At 37.0% G+C, this 17,851-nt stretch overlaps 1 protein-coding gene across 1 annotated transcript; it reads right to left on the reverse strand.

Moving 5' to 3' along the window:
• Positions 1 to 15,761: 15,761 nt before the first annotated feature.
• Positions 15,762 to 17,848, reverse strand: LOC107760736 (xyloglucan galactosyltransferase XLT2-like). Its single transcript, XM_016578833.2, has one exon. It carries the CDS (start codon positions 17,660 to 17,662, stop codon positions 16,160 to 16,162), a length of 1,503 nt encoding a protein of 500 aa, XP_016434319.2. The 5' UTR covers positions 17,663 to 17,848; the 3' UTR covers positions 15,762 to 16,159.
• Positions 17,849 to 17,851: the final 3 nt, after the last annotated feature.

The following is a 17,851-nucleotide window of genomic DNA, read 5'->3' on the forward strand; positions in this document are numbered from 1 at the left end:
GGTATTTTGGTGAGGTAGATAGGTATTTTGGTGAGCCAGCGCGCGCCACTGTGGGCGAGCCGGAGGCTAGGTATATGTCTGGGCTTGATGGATGGAGAAATGTGGTTCTTGTGGTGGGTAGTAGGGTTGTGGGGGGTAATTTGGAGTGTGTGGGTAATTTGGGTGATGGGGTCTGGCTTGGTAGCGGGGGAAAGGACCTCTCAATCTGGACCAATTACCTGCCTCTATTGTTGCGACCTCTTCTCTTTTCTTCTTCCCGAGCACACCTCCCGTGCCGCTCTAAATGACTTGAGTTGTTGCTTTGATTGCCGAATAGCTCAGGATTTTGTTGGACTTAAGTCTCTCTTCAATCATACCACCCATTTTCACCACCTCATTGAAAGATTTACCAACTGACGTCACCAAGTGACCAAAGTAAGTTGGCTCTAGAGTCTGCAGAAAGTAGTCCACCATTTCCCCTTCTATCATCGGAGGATCAACTCTTGCTGCCTATTCTCTCCACCAGAACCCAAATTCTCTAAAGCTCTATCCCGGCTTCTTCTCAAGTTTCAGCAATGTGAGACGATCAGGGACGATCTCAAGGTTGTACTGGAAGTGACTTGCGAATGCTTGTGCTAGATCGTCCCAGGTGTACCACCTACTCGGATCCTGTCTTGTGTACAATTCCAGTGCAGAACCACTTAGACTTTGACCAAAGTAAGCTATTAGCAGCTCATCTTTACCACCTGCTCCTCTCATCTTGCTGCAAAACCCTCACAGATGTGCCATTGGATCACTGTGCCCCTCGTATAGATCAAACTTTGGCATCTTGAACCCTGTCGGTAATTGAATATCAGGGAAAGGACATAGATCTTTGTAAGCTACACTGACCTGATTGCCTAACCCATGTATATTCCTGAAGGACTGCTCCAGTCTTTTAAATTTTCGAAGCACTTCGTTCTGCTCCGAGCCCTTAGCCAGCTTTTCAGTCTCCACCGGGATTTCAAAGTGAGGATTATAAGTATATGGCTCGGGTGCTTTGAGGGTAGGTTCAGGGGGTAATATTGGTTATCGTGAGCCTGAAACAACGGCCCACTGGATGATCTTTGTAACGTGGCTGGTGGGGGTGCCACGAAAACAGGAACATTTGGTGGGGGAAGGTTCTGATTGGGTGGTGGAGCTTGGGGATCATAGGGATTTCTTCCCTGATAGTAGTGGTGACTTGGGAAGCTTGTCGAAGGGCCAGGTGAAGGGTATTCCGGCGTGTGTCCTGGTGGTAGAGTAGGAGTAACGGGTGGCTCGGGCCTCTTTTGTACCCTAGCTAGGGCTAGCTACATTTCGTTCATCTCCAGTCTCATTTTTCCATTTTTTCCATTGCCTCTTTCAGTATATGACTTTCCGTCATTTTCTCTTCGATACTGTTTTCTGAGTTAGTCATGCTTTTCGGTATGGGCATTTTGGATTTTGTTTGGTAATGGTAATCTGCCAGAACGTTCTAACAAACTAACTGGTTTGAAATCTCTGGAAAACAACAAACTTGTTAGCGTTAAAGTTTAACACATATTGCAATTGCACGTTGGGGGATGCAATGTTCCTAGACTGTTTAACCCTTTATAACATGTCTTTGCTCCGTATGCATCATCCCGACTTATTTTACTTGTGCCCTTTAGGTGTTTCTGAAACTTTCCTTTATTTGCTTTCTCTTTCTCTCTTTTCTTTCTTTCTTTTCCTTTCTTTTATTCACTTTTTCTTTTAGCGGTGGTCGAATCTTATGTGGATTGCTTACGTATCATGTCCCCGCATGAATCAGACCGTGCGTAGTTCTATCTCATAAATGCGAAAGCAAATTTTGGGAATTTTCAATTTTCCTTACTGAAACATTATAATACAAACTAAACACTTTTTTGGGAAAGGAGAACAATCCCGAAGTAAAACCAAGTACGGACTAAAAAAAACTACTGACACATTTTGATGCAAAAGAGAACATACAAACAGACAACAGACTCTAAAAACAAGAACACTGACTCGAACTATGAATGCATTAAAGCTCCAAAAGTTGGTGCCCGCGAGGCATCGTTCGGCCTTGCCGCGGACTTAGGTGCCAGATCCCTTTCAAGTTGCTCCAGTTCGTACATTGTCCGCTTGACAAAAATCATTACCGCTGACAAGAAGGTAGTGCGGGTCATGTCTTCACACATTCGGCATCTCCTAATGATGACATGGGCAATAGTCCAAATCTTGTTCCTGGTTCGACCTTTTTTCTATGAGCAGGTGCCTTATCTGATCACTACGGCCCCCCAAAACCTGAGAATCTTGGAGATGCTGCATTTGTAGCTGCCGTATTTCATCTTCCATTCGAGCCAATAAATCGTAACAGTGTCCACTTTCGATTTCATAAGCTTCAGCTTGCTTAGCTTCCTTGTCCTCAAGGGTGGTCATTTTTCTCTTTAGTTTGGCAATGGTTTTTTCATATTCCTTCTTCACCTGCTGCAAGTACTGTGTGCGTTCTTTTGTTCTTTTTGCCCATTGTGCCCGGAGCTGTGCTACGGCACCCTCGGATTTCTTCAGGTCATCCCGACGCTCAATGATTTCCTTCTTTAATCCGTTAATCAATCTTTCATCCGACCGACTCCTTTGCTGGTTGTCATCATCTATCCTCATTTGTCGGATCTGAGCCTTGAGAGCCTCATTTTCTTGGGCTAATTTGTTCTTCTCTCCTTAATCGGCATCAACTTGCACCCTGTTCTCAAATTTCAGATCCTTAATTTGTTGTTTCAGCTTGCCTACTTCGGCCCGGTATTTGCGCTCTTTGGCCAACCAGTCCCACGGTTCTTGTGACGCCTCAACGAACTCTTGAATGTGAGGTTTTTTGGTTGGCCGTTCTGGTTCGTCTCTTATAATGCCCTTCTTTCTGTACCAGGCGAGATAAGCCGGTGAGACTTCGCCTCTGGATAGGTCGCGCACTCGAGTGTTTACCGTCAAATACTGGCATTTATTCCATATATAACGGATGGTTTCTTCATGAAATTGGCCGTCGGTGCTTACCTCGACTGTATAAACACTGAGATCTTCATCTGGGTGTACCACCTGACACTTTCCTAACTGTCTCATCACCCGGTAGGGCGCATAAGGTTGAATACCTCGGAGTCCCATTAAGAGGAAGTAAGGCCTTGTGGCGGGCATATACACAATTTCTTCAACAAGAAGCCAACCCAATGTCCACCCTATTTATGCTGTAGTGATGGCTCGAAGGCAAGATACCCAGTCTTCAGACCCTTCTGGCAATTTGAGCCTTGAAACCCTCGTGTTATATCCTTCAATGCAGCCTTCATTTGTAGATCTATAGCTCATATACTGAGGATGATGACACAAGTGCTCGATCATCCACATCTGCAATAACAAATTGCATCCTTCAAAAAAATCTGCCCCGGCTTTACAGGTTGTGAGAGCTCGGTATATCTCGGACACTATCATAGGGGCAAGCGTGCTTTTGTTGTTGGTAATCAGGACCTTGACGACTCCAACCACCTTCAAATCAATATTTCTGTCTTTCCGAGGAAACACCACAATGCCCAAGAACGCTACCATGAAGGCGAACCGCCTATGTTCATCCCATTTTGTCCGATTCTCTCGGCTACAAACCCCGCTTTCCAGAACGTCGAACCCTCGTATATGCCCATACCTCTGGTATATGAACTGCAGAGTAGAAAAACCCCTATCCAACTCAGAGTACGAGACTCCCTTTCTTATCTTCAGTAGATCCATGAACTTGTGCGAATTGACGGCTCTTGGAGCAATCAGATATTTGTGCCTTAGCCCCTCAGTAATGTCCATATAACCTGCTACCTCTTCTAAGGTTAGGGTGAGTTCAAAATCTGAGAAGTGGAATACGCTGTGGGCCGGGTCCCAAAATGTAACCAAAGCCTTTATGATGTCACATCTGGGTCTGACGTTCAACAAACTGGTGAGACCTCCCAGATGTAGTTTGATCTTATCTCGCTCTGACTTTTCCAAATCCTCCCACCACAAGCGCAACTCCAAAGGGATCTTGCTCCTAACTGTTACCGGCAAACTTGGACCCGTGCTCATTCTGCATGTTTGTTTGGGGTGATTAAGACTCATTGGACTCAAAGAAAGAATAAACTAAAATTGACACACATTTAAATAAAACTCCGGTCTTGTCAATACGGCCTTTCAGCACTTCGAAGAAGATTTAAAGACTGTGTTTTACCAACCGGACAAAAACCTTGAAAATGACCAACAGTGGTTGTTCTCGCAAAAACAGCCTTCCGGCGTCTTTTCAGGGACATTCGGCTATTTTTTACAAGAATGGAATCACCCGACTTTTTTATGACGAAAGATTTGAAATTTTGACATTTTTGGCTATTTTTGCAAAAAGAGAGGTTGGACCCGATGAGGGTTGCCTACGTATCTCACATCCAGTGAGAATCAAACCAGCGTAGTTCGGACAACAAAAATAACCTAATTCTGAAAACAAGACTTGTTTAAATAAATTACACTAAAAACATTTTTTTCATTTTCTCAAAATTTTGGCAGAGTTTGCTATTTGGGCATTGTTTTTTTTAAATAGGTAATTATCTCTCTACACTGCTATTTTCTTTTTCTCTTTTTCCGATATTCCAGTATTTTCAGAAGCCGGTCAGCATGCAAGTCTGCAGCAAATAAATGCATAAAACAAACAGGATGCAGCAGGATGGTCTTTTTCATTTCAGGTCGCTTGTCCTAGACGGACCCAACCCCTGTATTGAGTCCCCTAAGTTAAGTGCACATGATGCAAATAAGCGTTCCTACTAGGGATCCGGCATAAGGTTTTGTTATACTAGGTTTATCCTGGGTGTTTGTTCTAGATCTGGCTTACCCGAACGGACAACTCAAGCCGAGGATAGGAACTGCGTACCAGTAACCAAAAGATCATCCGGTTTTGCAACTCCTCCGAATCATCGTTCTATTTTGGGATATGAAACTAATAGAAAGAAGTCACGACCAGCATACACTCCTCAAGAAAGAGAAGAGAGGGATTTCGTAGCAGTTTATATATACAGTTCAGATAATATCAAAGCGGTAAAAGCAACATTTAGCACATTAGGACAAAACATGTAATAAAATCAGATAATAAATAAAGCCAAATATAACAATTCATCTAAGCTCGAATTCTGAACCCTGAACCAGAGATTCTGGGTTCGGTCCCCAGCAGAGTCGCCAGAGCTGTCACACCTCCTTTTTACACTACACCCGCGAGAAGGGAGTATATAAGGGAGTTTTTTCCAATTAAAGTGACAATCGAAACAGGATTCATTTATTTAAAAATTCAGAGTCGCCACTTGGGAATATTTTATGGTGTCCCAAGTCACCGGTTCAAATCCCGAATCGAGGAAAAGATTGACTCTGTTTTACAGTCCGCGAACACAGAAATCCGAGTAAGGAATTCTGTTAACCCGGAAGAAGGTGTTAGGCATTCCCGAGTTCCGTAGTTCTAGCACGGTCGCTCAACTGTTATGTTCGGCTTAATTATCTGATTTTAATACATTTTTGAACCTATGTGCAAATTTTAAATTTTCAAACCGCTTTTATAAAAATTATTAAAAAAATTGAACGTTGTTTAAAAAATGTTTTTTGGATCACGTCACATGAAATGCACCCGCAATCCTGAACACATTTGGCTCGACGTTTTGGGATTTGGATTTGGGTCGCATGAAATGCACACCTGAGTTTAAGAAAGTAAATTATTAAAAGTGCGCCTAAAAGTGACTAGCGTATTATTATTTTGGGAAAGGCCGTGAAATTTGCTAGACGGCCCATCCCGAATTCTAAGTATTTTTAATATATATGCATTTATGAGGGCCCCGCGGCTTGTGCGTTTTATTTGGCGAGGCTCGTCTCGTTTATTTTAAAAGGGTAATCCTAAAATGACTACATTTTTTTCTATTTTTTGTTCGTCTCTAAAAATGAAAGAAGAAAAAGTCCTAATTAAATTACATGCTTGGCAAGTTCGGGCATCTTATTAATTATTAGATTATAAAAGATGCTAACGGAAAATTGCACTCGAACTCATAAAAAATGGAAAATTGTTTCGTGCCTTATTCTATAAGCGAATATCACTAAAATTGAAATTATATATAAAAAAAGCATACGAGATTGCAAGTTTGGTTCTAGTGACTCGTAACGCCAATTACTGAAGTTACCAATGTCTGCTCTAAAATAATGAACTCAAAGGCATATTAATTTTGACAATTGAAACCTACTCTACTGATATTCAACTATTGCATTTACTAAGGAGGCATGAACTTACTAATTTCAATCTAACAGCATGCTTAAACTGTTCCTAATTTTTAACTTCAAACAGAAAAATGCTATCATACAAAAAAAACTAACTACAGCTATAAATACCACCTAATAGTTCATTATAACTATAATTTCAATTAATCCAAATCAACTGAAAACAGTCCAGCTATACAAAGCAGCAGAAATCTGCATAACAGTAGTATACAAAATGTTCTAACTACAATTAGTAAAAAAAGAAAAAGCTGAATCAAACTTCAGACTTCCATTTTTATATATATTCATGCTTATATTTTAGCTTACAATAGCCAGTGTTACAGTCGTGTACCTGGTATTGGAAACAAAAGAAGAGGAAGATGAGAAACAACAGATGCAGTAGCAACACAACAACAACAACAAACAACAACAACCCAATAACAGATTAAAACCAGCAAAATCCCAGCAATAACCAATGGAACAGTAACGAGAAACCCACAACAAACTCAGAAAAACCAGTTGACAACCCTAGCAATACCCAAACTGAACCAGAGAACTCCCAGAAACAAACAGAGGGCAGAAATCAACTCAGAAATGCAATGAAACAGTACTTTCTGATTCTCTATTCTTTAACTCTCAAAGAAGAACACTTTCAAGAAACTCTACTCTTTTAATTGATTTTCAGCAATCAAATAAGACTAGACTTTCTTACTCTCAATATTGAATTCTTAGTATTGAAATCCAGCCTGTTTTCACTCTCTAACTAACTGGACTTTTGTGTTAGAATCCAGTCACTTTCACTCTCAAACTAAACTGACCTCTTCAACATTAAAAGCCAGCCTATTTTTATATATTTCTAATTTTGAATTTCTGATCTCCAAAATTCCCCCCTTAATCAGTCCAAATGCCTTCCATTTATAGCCATTACAGACCTTCCCTCTCTTTAAAACTTAAGTACCCGACCCCCCGACAACCAAAATCTGCATATTTCCACTTAAAACCCACTAAGAAATGCTTTTCCTTATTTTCCGCCCCAATTCCCTCTTGTTCCCCATTAACTTATTAATTTAAAGACATTTAATACCCCACTAACAAGACACTAACATAAAATATTATCCTAATTGTTCCATTCCCAAATCACCCCTGAAACCCCTTAATATTACTGCCCTAATACAATCTATTCATCTGCATTAAAACCTTTAACTCTAAAATCTGTTCAAGCTAACAATTATCTAAAACTAATTCTGATTAACAGCTATAACCAATCCTCCTGACAACTGAATGACTAAGGTTGAATTCCAATTGAAACAAATGAACTGAATTTAAATCAAAACCAAACTAACACAACACAAAACTTAACAAAACCATTAAAGCTGAAACTGAATCAAAATCACATGAATGCAGGGATTAAACTAACACAATTCTAAGTCAAACCTATACAAGAATGCAGGATCATTGTCAGTATATTGACAATGCCCTGAAGCTAATTGCCTAAAGATCAGTACATACAACATTCGACCTCAAATCATTTGACGAAAACTACTAATAAAACTGAATTAATCGACGATAACTAATTAACCGATTGCCTATAGCAATTGACAACAATCAATCAGAAATAGATAATCAGGCAATTCAAGCGGCATTGACAAGAATAGGGATTTATAATAAGACTTAACTAATCGACGAAACTTATTCGAATCGATTACACAGCCTATAATTATACACAACAACGAGCAGAGACAAATTTGACCAAATAAAATGTCTGAGGGAGAAGAACAGAACAATCGACAAAAAATTGAAAAATTAATATAACAATACTAAATAAAATAAACAGACATTAATATCAAAAATAGAATAGAAGGGAAAAAAGAAAAAAATACCTTAAAAAAAAAAGAAAACAGACGGGCTTGACCAACTCGGACTCAAACTTTTTTTGAGGTCAAACGGACCTTAATCGAGTGTTCTCGATTGAGAACACTGGACTAAGGTTAGTTAGAAACCCCAAATTCCCATTAATTTCGGAGAAATCCCAACTTGGTCTTCGTTTAGGGTTCCTGGTTCGATTTGGGATTCGAACCGTTCTAGCACGATTCGAACCAAACCAATGGTGGTTTATAGGTAAGGGAAGTCAGGTGGATATCTGGTGTGAGTTTGGGTGGATTGGTTTTGATTCATGGTTTGCTCGAATCTTCAATTGAAGATTCGAGAAGATGGGGGATGATTCGAAGCAAATGGTTAACGGATTCGGATTGGGGGTGTTTATGTGCTCTAGGGGTGTTAGTTTGGTTACCGGCGGCGTTGTTGCCGCCGGGTTTCAGGCGAAGGTGTGAGAGGGCGGCTAGGGTTTGGGCTATGGTGAGGCTCCGTCTTTGAGAGAGACGATTAATAGGGGGGTCTGGTTTGGAGGGGCTGGGTAGAGATTAAGGTTATATAGGGAAGGGGTGGTTTAATCTTGGCCGTTGGATCAAGCACGATCAACGGCCTGGATTAATTCAATTAAAGGAAACGGTGACGTTTGGTCATGCATCGAGACTGGGTCGACCCGGGTTGAAATGGACCGGGTTATGAGGGAAGGCTGGGACTGTTAGATCACTGGGAACGGACGGCTCGGATCAACTCGCCTAAAACGGCGTCGTTTCAAATAATGCTGGGTTGAACTGAGCCGTCTAATGGAAACAAATCAACGGCTTAGATCTGAGGCGCCGAAACGGCGTCGTTTGGACTGTCTGAGAGACCAGGCTTATTGGATTGGATCGTTTGATATGATTTGGGCCTGATTTTGCATTGAAATTGGCCCAGTTCCGATTTGGTCCAATTTTTCACTCCTTTCTTTTTTTCCTTTCATTTTCTTTTAATTCCTAAAAACCAAAATTCCTAAATTAAATTGTAAAACCAAGATTATTTTAAAAATATATTAATTAACCATTAACAATAATTAACACACAAGATCAAATATTGATTAAAATAAAATTACACAATTAAACAATAAAAATGACAAAGCTACCAAAATTCATATTTTTGTGATTTTCATTCTTTTAAAATAGGACATGGTTTAATTAATTCAAAAATGCACAATTAAATCCTAAATGTGCATGCAACATGTATTTTTGTATTTTTCAATTAATTAAAACAAGATAAACATTCACAGACAAAAATAAATATCCAAAATGTCCCGCAAAAATTCTCAAAATTGTACCCAAAGGCAATTTGTTTTATTTTTCATTTTTTTTTGCATTACATAGTAAAACTGAATTCATGATTTTTTTGGAGTAGTTTTTGTGAAGCAAAAATCACGTGCTCACACTATATACTCCCTCCAGTCCATAATAAGTGACTTTTTGGCCTTTAGCACATTCTTTTAAGAAAATACTAACTCTTAAAAAAAGTTTTTTGACTAAATTACCCTTAACTAAAATTAGCATATTGTTAAGTTGAAATATTAGGATTTATAAACAAGGGCAAAGTTTGGTAAAACAAAGTTAATTCCTTCTTACTACGTAAAATGTCACTTATTTTGGACGAAAATAAAACGGTAAAAAAGTCAGATATTATGAATATGGAGAATCAAGCAATTCATTCAATTGTAATCATTTGATCTAGTGTAAGAATTTAAACTATTAAAAGAAGAGAATCTCATTTTAACTTAATGTCCTCTCCAAGTGTTATATCTAAACATACACAATAAAGTATCACAGTGGCTGATCTTGAAATATACACCTTGATTTTCACCTATTCTTGTTTAAATATCAAAATTCATCTTACTCTTAATTCTCAGTTAGTGAAGTGGTAGTAGCATTCATGTATCAAGAAATTCTAACACAGAAGAAACCATTTCTTCAATCCCTTTAGCAGCTGTAGTATCCACAACAAGTCTTGGAACATTACCTATATCATAATCCCAACACCCTTCATATCCTTCCAACAACTTTTCCATTTCTTGCCATGTAGATGGCTTGTGCCAGCTTGAGCCATCCACCTCACTCCTATACTCGAGCCGCCTGCGCCACTCAGCCTCATCTTTCGGCTTACACTCCACGATAACAACCCGAGCTCGTCTACGAGCTGCCAGCTCGAGGATCCGGTCAAGATGAGCTCGACGAGAGAGTGGCGAGTCGATCACCACGCTGAGCCCCACGTCTAGCTGAGCCGAGGCGACTTGCCACATAGCTTCATATGATAGGTCATTGAGGAGCTTTGATGATTGCATGAGGACTTGTTGAAGAGGTTTGGTGCAATTTTTGAAGTGATCTTTGTCTATAATTGGACATTTGAGAGTTTTAGCTATAGAGTATGCTACTGTACTCTTTCCAGTGCCTGGATGGCCTTTCATAGCCAAAATTATTGGTTTTTCTTCATATTTTTGATTGTCCATTTGGTTCATTTGATTGACGATTGGATTTTGGCAATTAAATGCTAATGAGATAAAGATAATATATGATTGTGGATAAGGCTATGACAATTGCCAAGTAAGGATTGTCCCACACATTGTTTCGTTTCTCCTACGTAATTTACAAGAATGATAAGGATATATAGCTATCAGCTTCACTTCCTTATCCATTTACTACTATTTATTTGTTTGTTTGTTTTTAGGGATAAGGAGTTCCCGAAGCTAGATCACATCTAATAGCATGTTTGGCCAAGCTTCTCAAGACAAAAAAAAATGCTTTTTTTTTCTTTTCCCAAAAGTACTTTTTTTCCCCTAATTTGAGGTGTTTGGCCAAGCTTATTTGGGAAAAAAGTGCTTTTGGGAAGAAGCAGAAGCAGTTTCAGAGGAGCAGAAAAAAGTAGCTTCTTTCCAGAAGCAGAAACAGTTTTGACTTTTCTTCTTACCTAAAATACCCTTAACAAAATATAGTATATACCAAAATAACCCTTAAACCTAATACTTAGGATATTAATTTATAAATATTTCTTCTTATTTTTAGGAAACTTTCTAATATATAGTGACTTTAGGGGTGAATACTTTTATATTTGTTGAAGGAATTTTAATATATTTAACTTATATTAAAAGAATTAAGTACTTTTTAATTTTATTTTCATATTTTACTTAAATAAAATAAATATTTTTTAATTATTGCATGTAATAACAAAATTTTGATATTATTTATTTACTTATAATATTAATTATTAAGTAAATCTATTCATGTCCTTATTCGTAATTTGACACTTAAAAGCACTTTCTAAAAAGTTTGGCCAAACACAAATTATTTCTCAAAAGTGCTTTTCAGACGGATTAGCCAAACAAAAACTGATTCTCTCTAGAAGTACTTTTTTCAAAAGCACTTCTCAAAATAAGCTGATTTCTCCAGCTTGGCCAAACAGGCTATAAGAGTGTCAAATTTAGTCCATGAAAATATAACCTACCCAATAAACTGGGTTGGGCATATATGGGGCAAGTGGACATATAACCATTCTCAAGGACATCAGAATTTCTAGTCGATACTCATAGATAAATTTTATGTTTGATACGTGCACATATAAGGGACAAGTAAGTCTATGACATTACATAAATAGTGTAAAAAATACAACAAAACTAATTCAACTCGATAGAAGTCTTCGTCATTATACACATGGAAAAGTTCAAGTTGCTACTAAAATCCTTATTACTTTACTATAGTAATAAGTTTGGACCAATCCTTGTAGTAATATTTTAATTAGGACCACTTGACAAATGCTGACGGTATTCTATTAGCTCAAACTTTTCAACCAAATTCTAATGTAATTGTCACTTGCTTATTTGTCAACGAGCACTAAAATAAGCACAATTTGAACCAAGTTTTCCATATTTCATACCTCTCCTAGCCACCGCTCTGACTCAGCCTCACCCTCACCCTCGTAGCCACAATTAAGCTTGTTAACCGTTTAGGGTCGGGCCAAACTCGCCCCCTAAGGATCGGTCCATCGGGCTGCCTTTAAGGGGTTGGGTTGGGGGCAGTGGCGAAAACAGTAGTTTCACGAAGGGAATTTAAAAAATAAAAAAAATAAAAATATTAATAAGTTAAGGAAATTCAACATCTAATGTATATACATAAAAGAAATTAATTTTATATATATAGTGTAATTTTTGACGAAGGGTATTCGACCCCTTCTGCCCACCTAGCTCCGCCCTTGGTTGGGGGTCGGGTTTTTTGGGGTAAAATGTTGTCCGGCACAGCCACAATAGGGGCAAAACAAGCTGTTTATTTCAAAGCCATACTTGCTGTCATTGTTATTAAAGAGTGACACTAGTTATGTTGGCTATAATCTTTGTCATCTACCTGAACATGTTACTAATATTGTTGGCATTGTTATCAACCTTTTATAGTCCAATGATTTATAGGAGATAGAATAACAAAAAGAAAGTATATTTAGTCTGCTGAGATTAATAAAGCCTTTGGCTAATTACCTCGAGATTCTCATACTTAAGATCTCAAGCCATTTAGAGCACCTTTAGGGTAGATTCATCCGATGCAATTAATTAAATCACTTCTTACAGTGATTATGAAGTTATTTTGGATCTCAAAAATCTAACCCTATCTTCATAGGCAAAGCCAGGATTTTATTTTATGAGTTTGAGATTTTAGAAGAATGACTTCAAATATTAATAATTACGTTCTAAATTTAATATTTGTACATAATTAACAATTTTTTTTTTTAAAAAATATACTATCTAAGCAAAAATTACTGAATTCGGAAAAAAAAAATCATAGTTATTCAATGACCCAAGCTTTAGGCCCCTAGCTTGCATCATCCAAAATAAGTAAAATTTCAATAGCAAGTAAGAAAATTTTGAAGATCTTAATCGTCGTATTAAGCGCCTTCATGCCAGATAATATAATAGTATACTACTTATTTTGCAGACCTCCGTACACATGATAAAACATTTTATTGAACTGAGTTATAATAAATCCAGCTCAAGATTCTCTCGTAAGGTAGTCATATTTTTTAATTCCTAAAAAGGAGGGTAACTATTTTATTCTACCAAGTATAATGTTTTATAAGTCCTAAAAAGATTATTGAATTATTGAAATGTTCAATTAGGACGTAACCTACTATTAAAGTTTGTGGTGTGGAAAAAATTCAAAGAGTGAAAACGTCTCATCAATAGATTTTACGTGACTCTAAATTAGTTGATGTCCCAAATTAAAGGGGTACTAGACGTCACGCCAGGTGGCAAAAAAAAGGCCAATGCAACCCCACCCCAACAAGAATAGAAACATTTCAATTATATTCAAAACAAAAGAGAAACCAATATCCAGATGGACTAGACAAAAACAATACAATCTTCTTTTAGTGGCACATGACAACTGGTAATGAAAACAACTTGAGATTTATTTTCTTATTAATTCAGCCACTAACTTTGCCATTATATAAATCATTTTCAAGTTAAGAGCTGCTCTCAGCTGGCAACTTCTTTCCCTCTCAATACGACATTCAATCAATTCCTCTCTCTGTCGTTTGGCCAAATTTCCCTTAACTAAAATAATGTTTGGCCTTTACCTTGAAAAAAATAGTACTTATTTACTCATTGTTACTACTTATAACTTTGTCAAAAAGGTTTCTCACGGTACAACAACAACATAAGTTTATTCTCATACGTGGGGAAGTTTCCCATGGTGCGAATAAAAAATGGACGGAGAAAAGAAAAAAAAAAAGCGCTATTTACAAATACCATTTTCACCTGAAAAAACTTTAAATCTACTCATACTTACTACTTATAACTTTGTAAAATAGGTTTCCCATGGTGCAAGTAGAAAATGGATGAGTTGTTTTTCTCATCCGGTGTCTGATATCTCTAAGGAAACTCAACTAAGTCCGGATTTGAGCCGAAAAATTTATACTTAAGGATAACGTTTCTTGATAAAAGTGATTCCATACCTAAAAATCGAACCACAAACCTTTTTAAGGAACCAGTGGAGGACATAGAGAATCTTGGTCTACGCCCTCGGGTAAAGGTAAAGTTTGCGTACATACTACCCTTCCCAGACCCCACTTGTGAGATATTACTGGGTCGTCGTTATTGCACTTATTTCCTTAATGATATTTATAACATCAGAAAAGTAAAAATAGCACGGTATAGCCAGTTTTTGGACATGTTCAAAAATAGCCAGCGTTTACGAAGTTAATAAAAAATAGCCACTATTTTGCTGCAACAGAAACTGGTCCAGCATAATATACTGGAGTTCGGTGCACCTGTGTATGAACTCCAGCATATTATGCTGGACCGGTATACTTTGCTGACTCCAGTATAATATACTGGAGACTGGAGCACCGGTGCTCCAAACTCCAATATATTATACTGGACAATTATACTTGCAGGAACTCCAGTATATTATGCTGGAGTTCTAGTATACTTATGCTGGAGTTCTAGCATACTTATTCTGGAACTCCAGTATAATATGCTGGAGTTCAAGCATACTTATGCTGGAACTCCAGTATAATATACTGACGTATTTTTCGAATTTTAAACAGTGTTTTCGCTCAAATTTATTTTTACATAAAAATGGCTAAATTTCGATTACTTGTTTATTTTTAAATTGGGCTATTTTTGAATTTCTCCCGTCAGAAAAGCAAGCCATGGGCCAGGGTTAAAAGGTGTATTAAGTGGAGAAGTCAACAAAAATTGCAAGTGTCGGTTGACTTTACAAAAGATTGAAAATTAGTCCACATTATAAAATATCAAATTAGAATTAACTCCGTAATTTAAGGATCTGCTAATAAACTATAGTAATTTTTTTGCTTTACTTTATTTGTTGGTGAAAAGGTGTTTTAAGTAAACTTATAAGTCTATCTAACTAGCTTACAAGTATTATTTTTTTTAAGCTTAAACTAGAACAAGAATGTGCTTATAAGTTTACTCAAAGAGTCTTATTTTATTTCTACTTACTTAGACAAGTAATTGAAGATAATTTACACAGCTATTACTAAAAAGGTGGTATTTGTACACTAACCAGTAATATTTTTGGTTAAAAGAATAACTAATCAAAATTCTAATTAGATCAGGTAAAATGTTTTCAAACCAAACATGCAAAAGATTATATTCCTCAATTTTTTGTCTGTTTTCTTGTCTTAATAAAGGGGAAAAAGATAGTTACTTATAAGCACGTTTATTTTTAACTAAAAAGATGAATAGTAAGATAATTTACTACTTATATCCAAAAGAAGAAAAGAGAAATTAACTAAGTTCATATTTCATACTCTTTAGCTTTTAGCTGAAATGGTCAATCAAGAAAAAAGAAAAAAAGTTGAGAAACTTGAAATCTTTTGAAGAGGAAGGACCAAACAAGGCTAAGAATTCTATGGAACAACTCACGGAACAAATTGGTTGTTCCATATTTATTAATCTCAGAGTTAATAATAAGATGTATGGCTGAAAATATTTAAATAAAAAAGCCAGTCCGGTATATGAAGTATTTATCGCTCATGCATAATTTAGGAAATGGTCGTATCCAAAGGGCCAGTGATGTTATTCCAAGACCCTAGTTCCTCTTCACTGAAAATATTTGAATACACTAAGCAAAATATTACGTATTAAAATATACCATCCCACTCTTCATTATATTTTTCCACTGAATTTACAAGCACATTGAACAGAAGTATCATGTAACGTTTAGATCAATGATCAAAATTTACAAAGAACAAAAAAAGGTATATGATATGTTGTAGAGATGATCTACCTGGTGTGGCTAACACCTTCATCTACTAACACTACAATTTTTTATTCAGCTAACAGCTGCTCCCTTTGTATTCAAGATTTAAAAATTAAAAAAAAAATTGCCTTAAAAAAAAAAGGAATGAGGACTCAAAATTCCAATGGAGTAGTGTACCTTCAATTCTTGCTTTATTCTATAGAATTTTCAGTTTTACTCGTTCCGACCTGGAAACAGGCTCCTGCAGATAAAACTGCGTATGATTGCACGGGAGCTTAGTACACCGGGCTACCCTTTTTAATCGTTTTCTCGGAGATTTGTTGTTGTTCCCTTTGCTGCTTAAATCTCTTCAAAACTTCCTCGATTGCAATATCAAAAGCATCATTACTACTCCCTAATCCTTGATTAGATCTTGCATACAAATACTTAGGCATAACATTAATCAAAATCTCTCTCATTTTTCTCACATCTTCTTTGCTGAACTTATCAAGAACTTTTCTAACTATAGAAGTATCATTTCTAACTTCTTTATGATCCATGTAAACTGAATAATCCTCATATTGCAAAGGCAAATGCCATTCATATTGAGTCTTAAAACTATCTTCCCAAAAATAAACAGGTATTGAACCAGCTAACATACAATCAAACTGTGATCTTCGAGTATATCCATCTCCTTTTGGTTGTAAACAAAAATCCGAATCCAAAAATGCTTCTAAAATTGCTGGTGCTCCGTCATAACAATGAGCTACAGAACAATCAACCACTTTGCAAGAACTCGTCTCGTTCTTACAATAATTCATTAAAACTTCTCTAAAATCATTCTTGATTTTCTTTCTCACAGCACCAACAAAACAGAAATGACTAGAACGATTTCTCGACCTTACTAGATCTTGCCATTGTTTAATTTCATATTCAAATTGAGGATGAAAAGCTGTAGGATATGGAACACTTACCTCTAAATCATCCCATGGAAACTTTTCAATAGATAAACGGAGAACATTCTTCATTAGTGGCATTCGGAGAAAACTCGTACCCCAATCTGAATCATCATCAGTTTTTCTTCTAAAAGCCCAGGTTAATCTACCCAGCATAAGAAAATGATCCGACCCGTTATTCTGTTTCCAATAAGGTTGATCTTTAACCCATTGTAACATTTCTTCACTAGGTCGATCTCGTTCTTTTGCTGTAGTAAACCATAAAATTTTACCAATTGCAAGTCCTGAGTAAAACGGTATGTAAAAAGCAGTAGCATTTGTCGGGTTCAAGGTTCTACACTTGTAATTCAACATTCTTTCGTGGTAAATTACCTCTGCTGAATACATATCAGTCCAATACCAAGCGGAGACGAGATTTTTGGGGATTATTGAGTCAAGTCCAGTTGCTTTTGGACCTAAACCGCCGTTTGAAACGGCGTTACAACGTGAACTCCACGGGTCTAAATCATGACAGTTGTTTAATAGATCTTTGTTGAACTTTGTTGGTAGATCGTAAACATAAACCCTACCGTATTCACAGTACTTCTCACGTTGTTTGCTCTGTTTTTGGTGTTTGTTCTGTTGAGGTTTCGAGATTTGGAAGTTTTGTTGTTGTTGTTGTTGTTGGGGCGGAGATGGCGGAGTAGAAGTTCCGGCGAGGAAGAGAATGAAGGAGATTTGAATGAGAATGATAAGGAAAAACCATTTACAGTGATGAAAACCAACTTGGGATTTGATTAAATGGAAAGAATTTCTGAGTTTTTTGAATGTTTTTCTAGGGGAAGTATTCTCAGAAGGCAACATAATTATTATCAGTCTTAGCTAGATAGGCTTATGTTGTGGTGAGGGAGGAGAAGAGAACGTCAAAAAGATAAAGCAATTAATGAATGGAAGTGGGATTTGAAGAAGAAGAAGAGGAACAACAAGTAGAGAATAATAAGAGGAGAAAAGGAAAAGTAGGAATTTGGTGGGAGAAATTCTATGATATGTGAC

This window comes from Nicotiana tabacum, chromosome 10, assembly GCF_000715075.1.
Source record: "Nicotiana tabacum cultivar K326 chromosome 10, ASM71507v2, whole genome shotgun sequence".
Lineage (NCBI taxonomy): Eukaryota > Viridiplantae > Streptophyta > Magnoliopsida > Solanales > Solanaceae > Nicotiana > Nicotiana tabacum.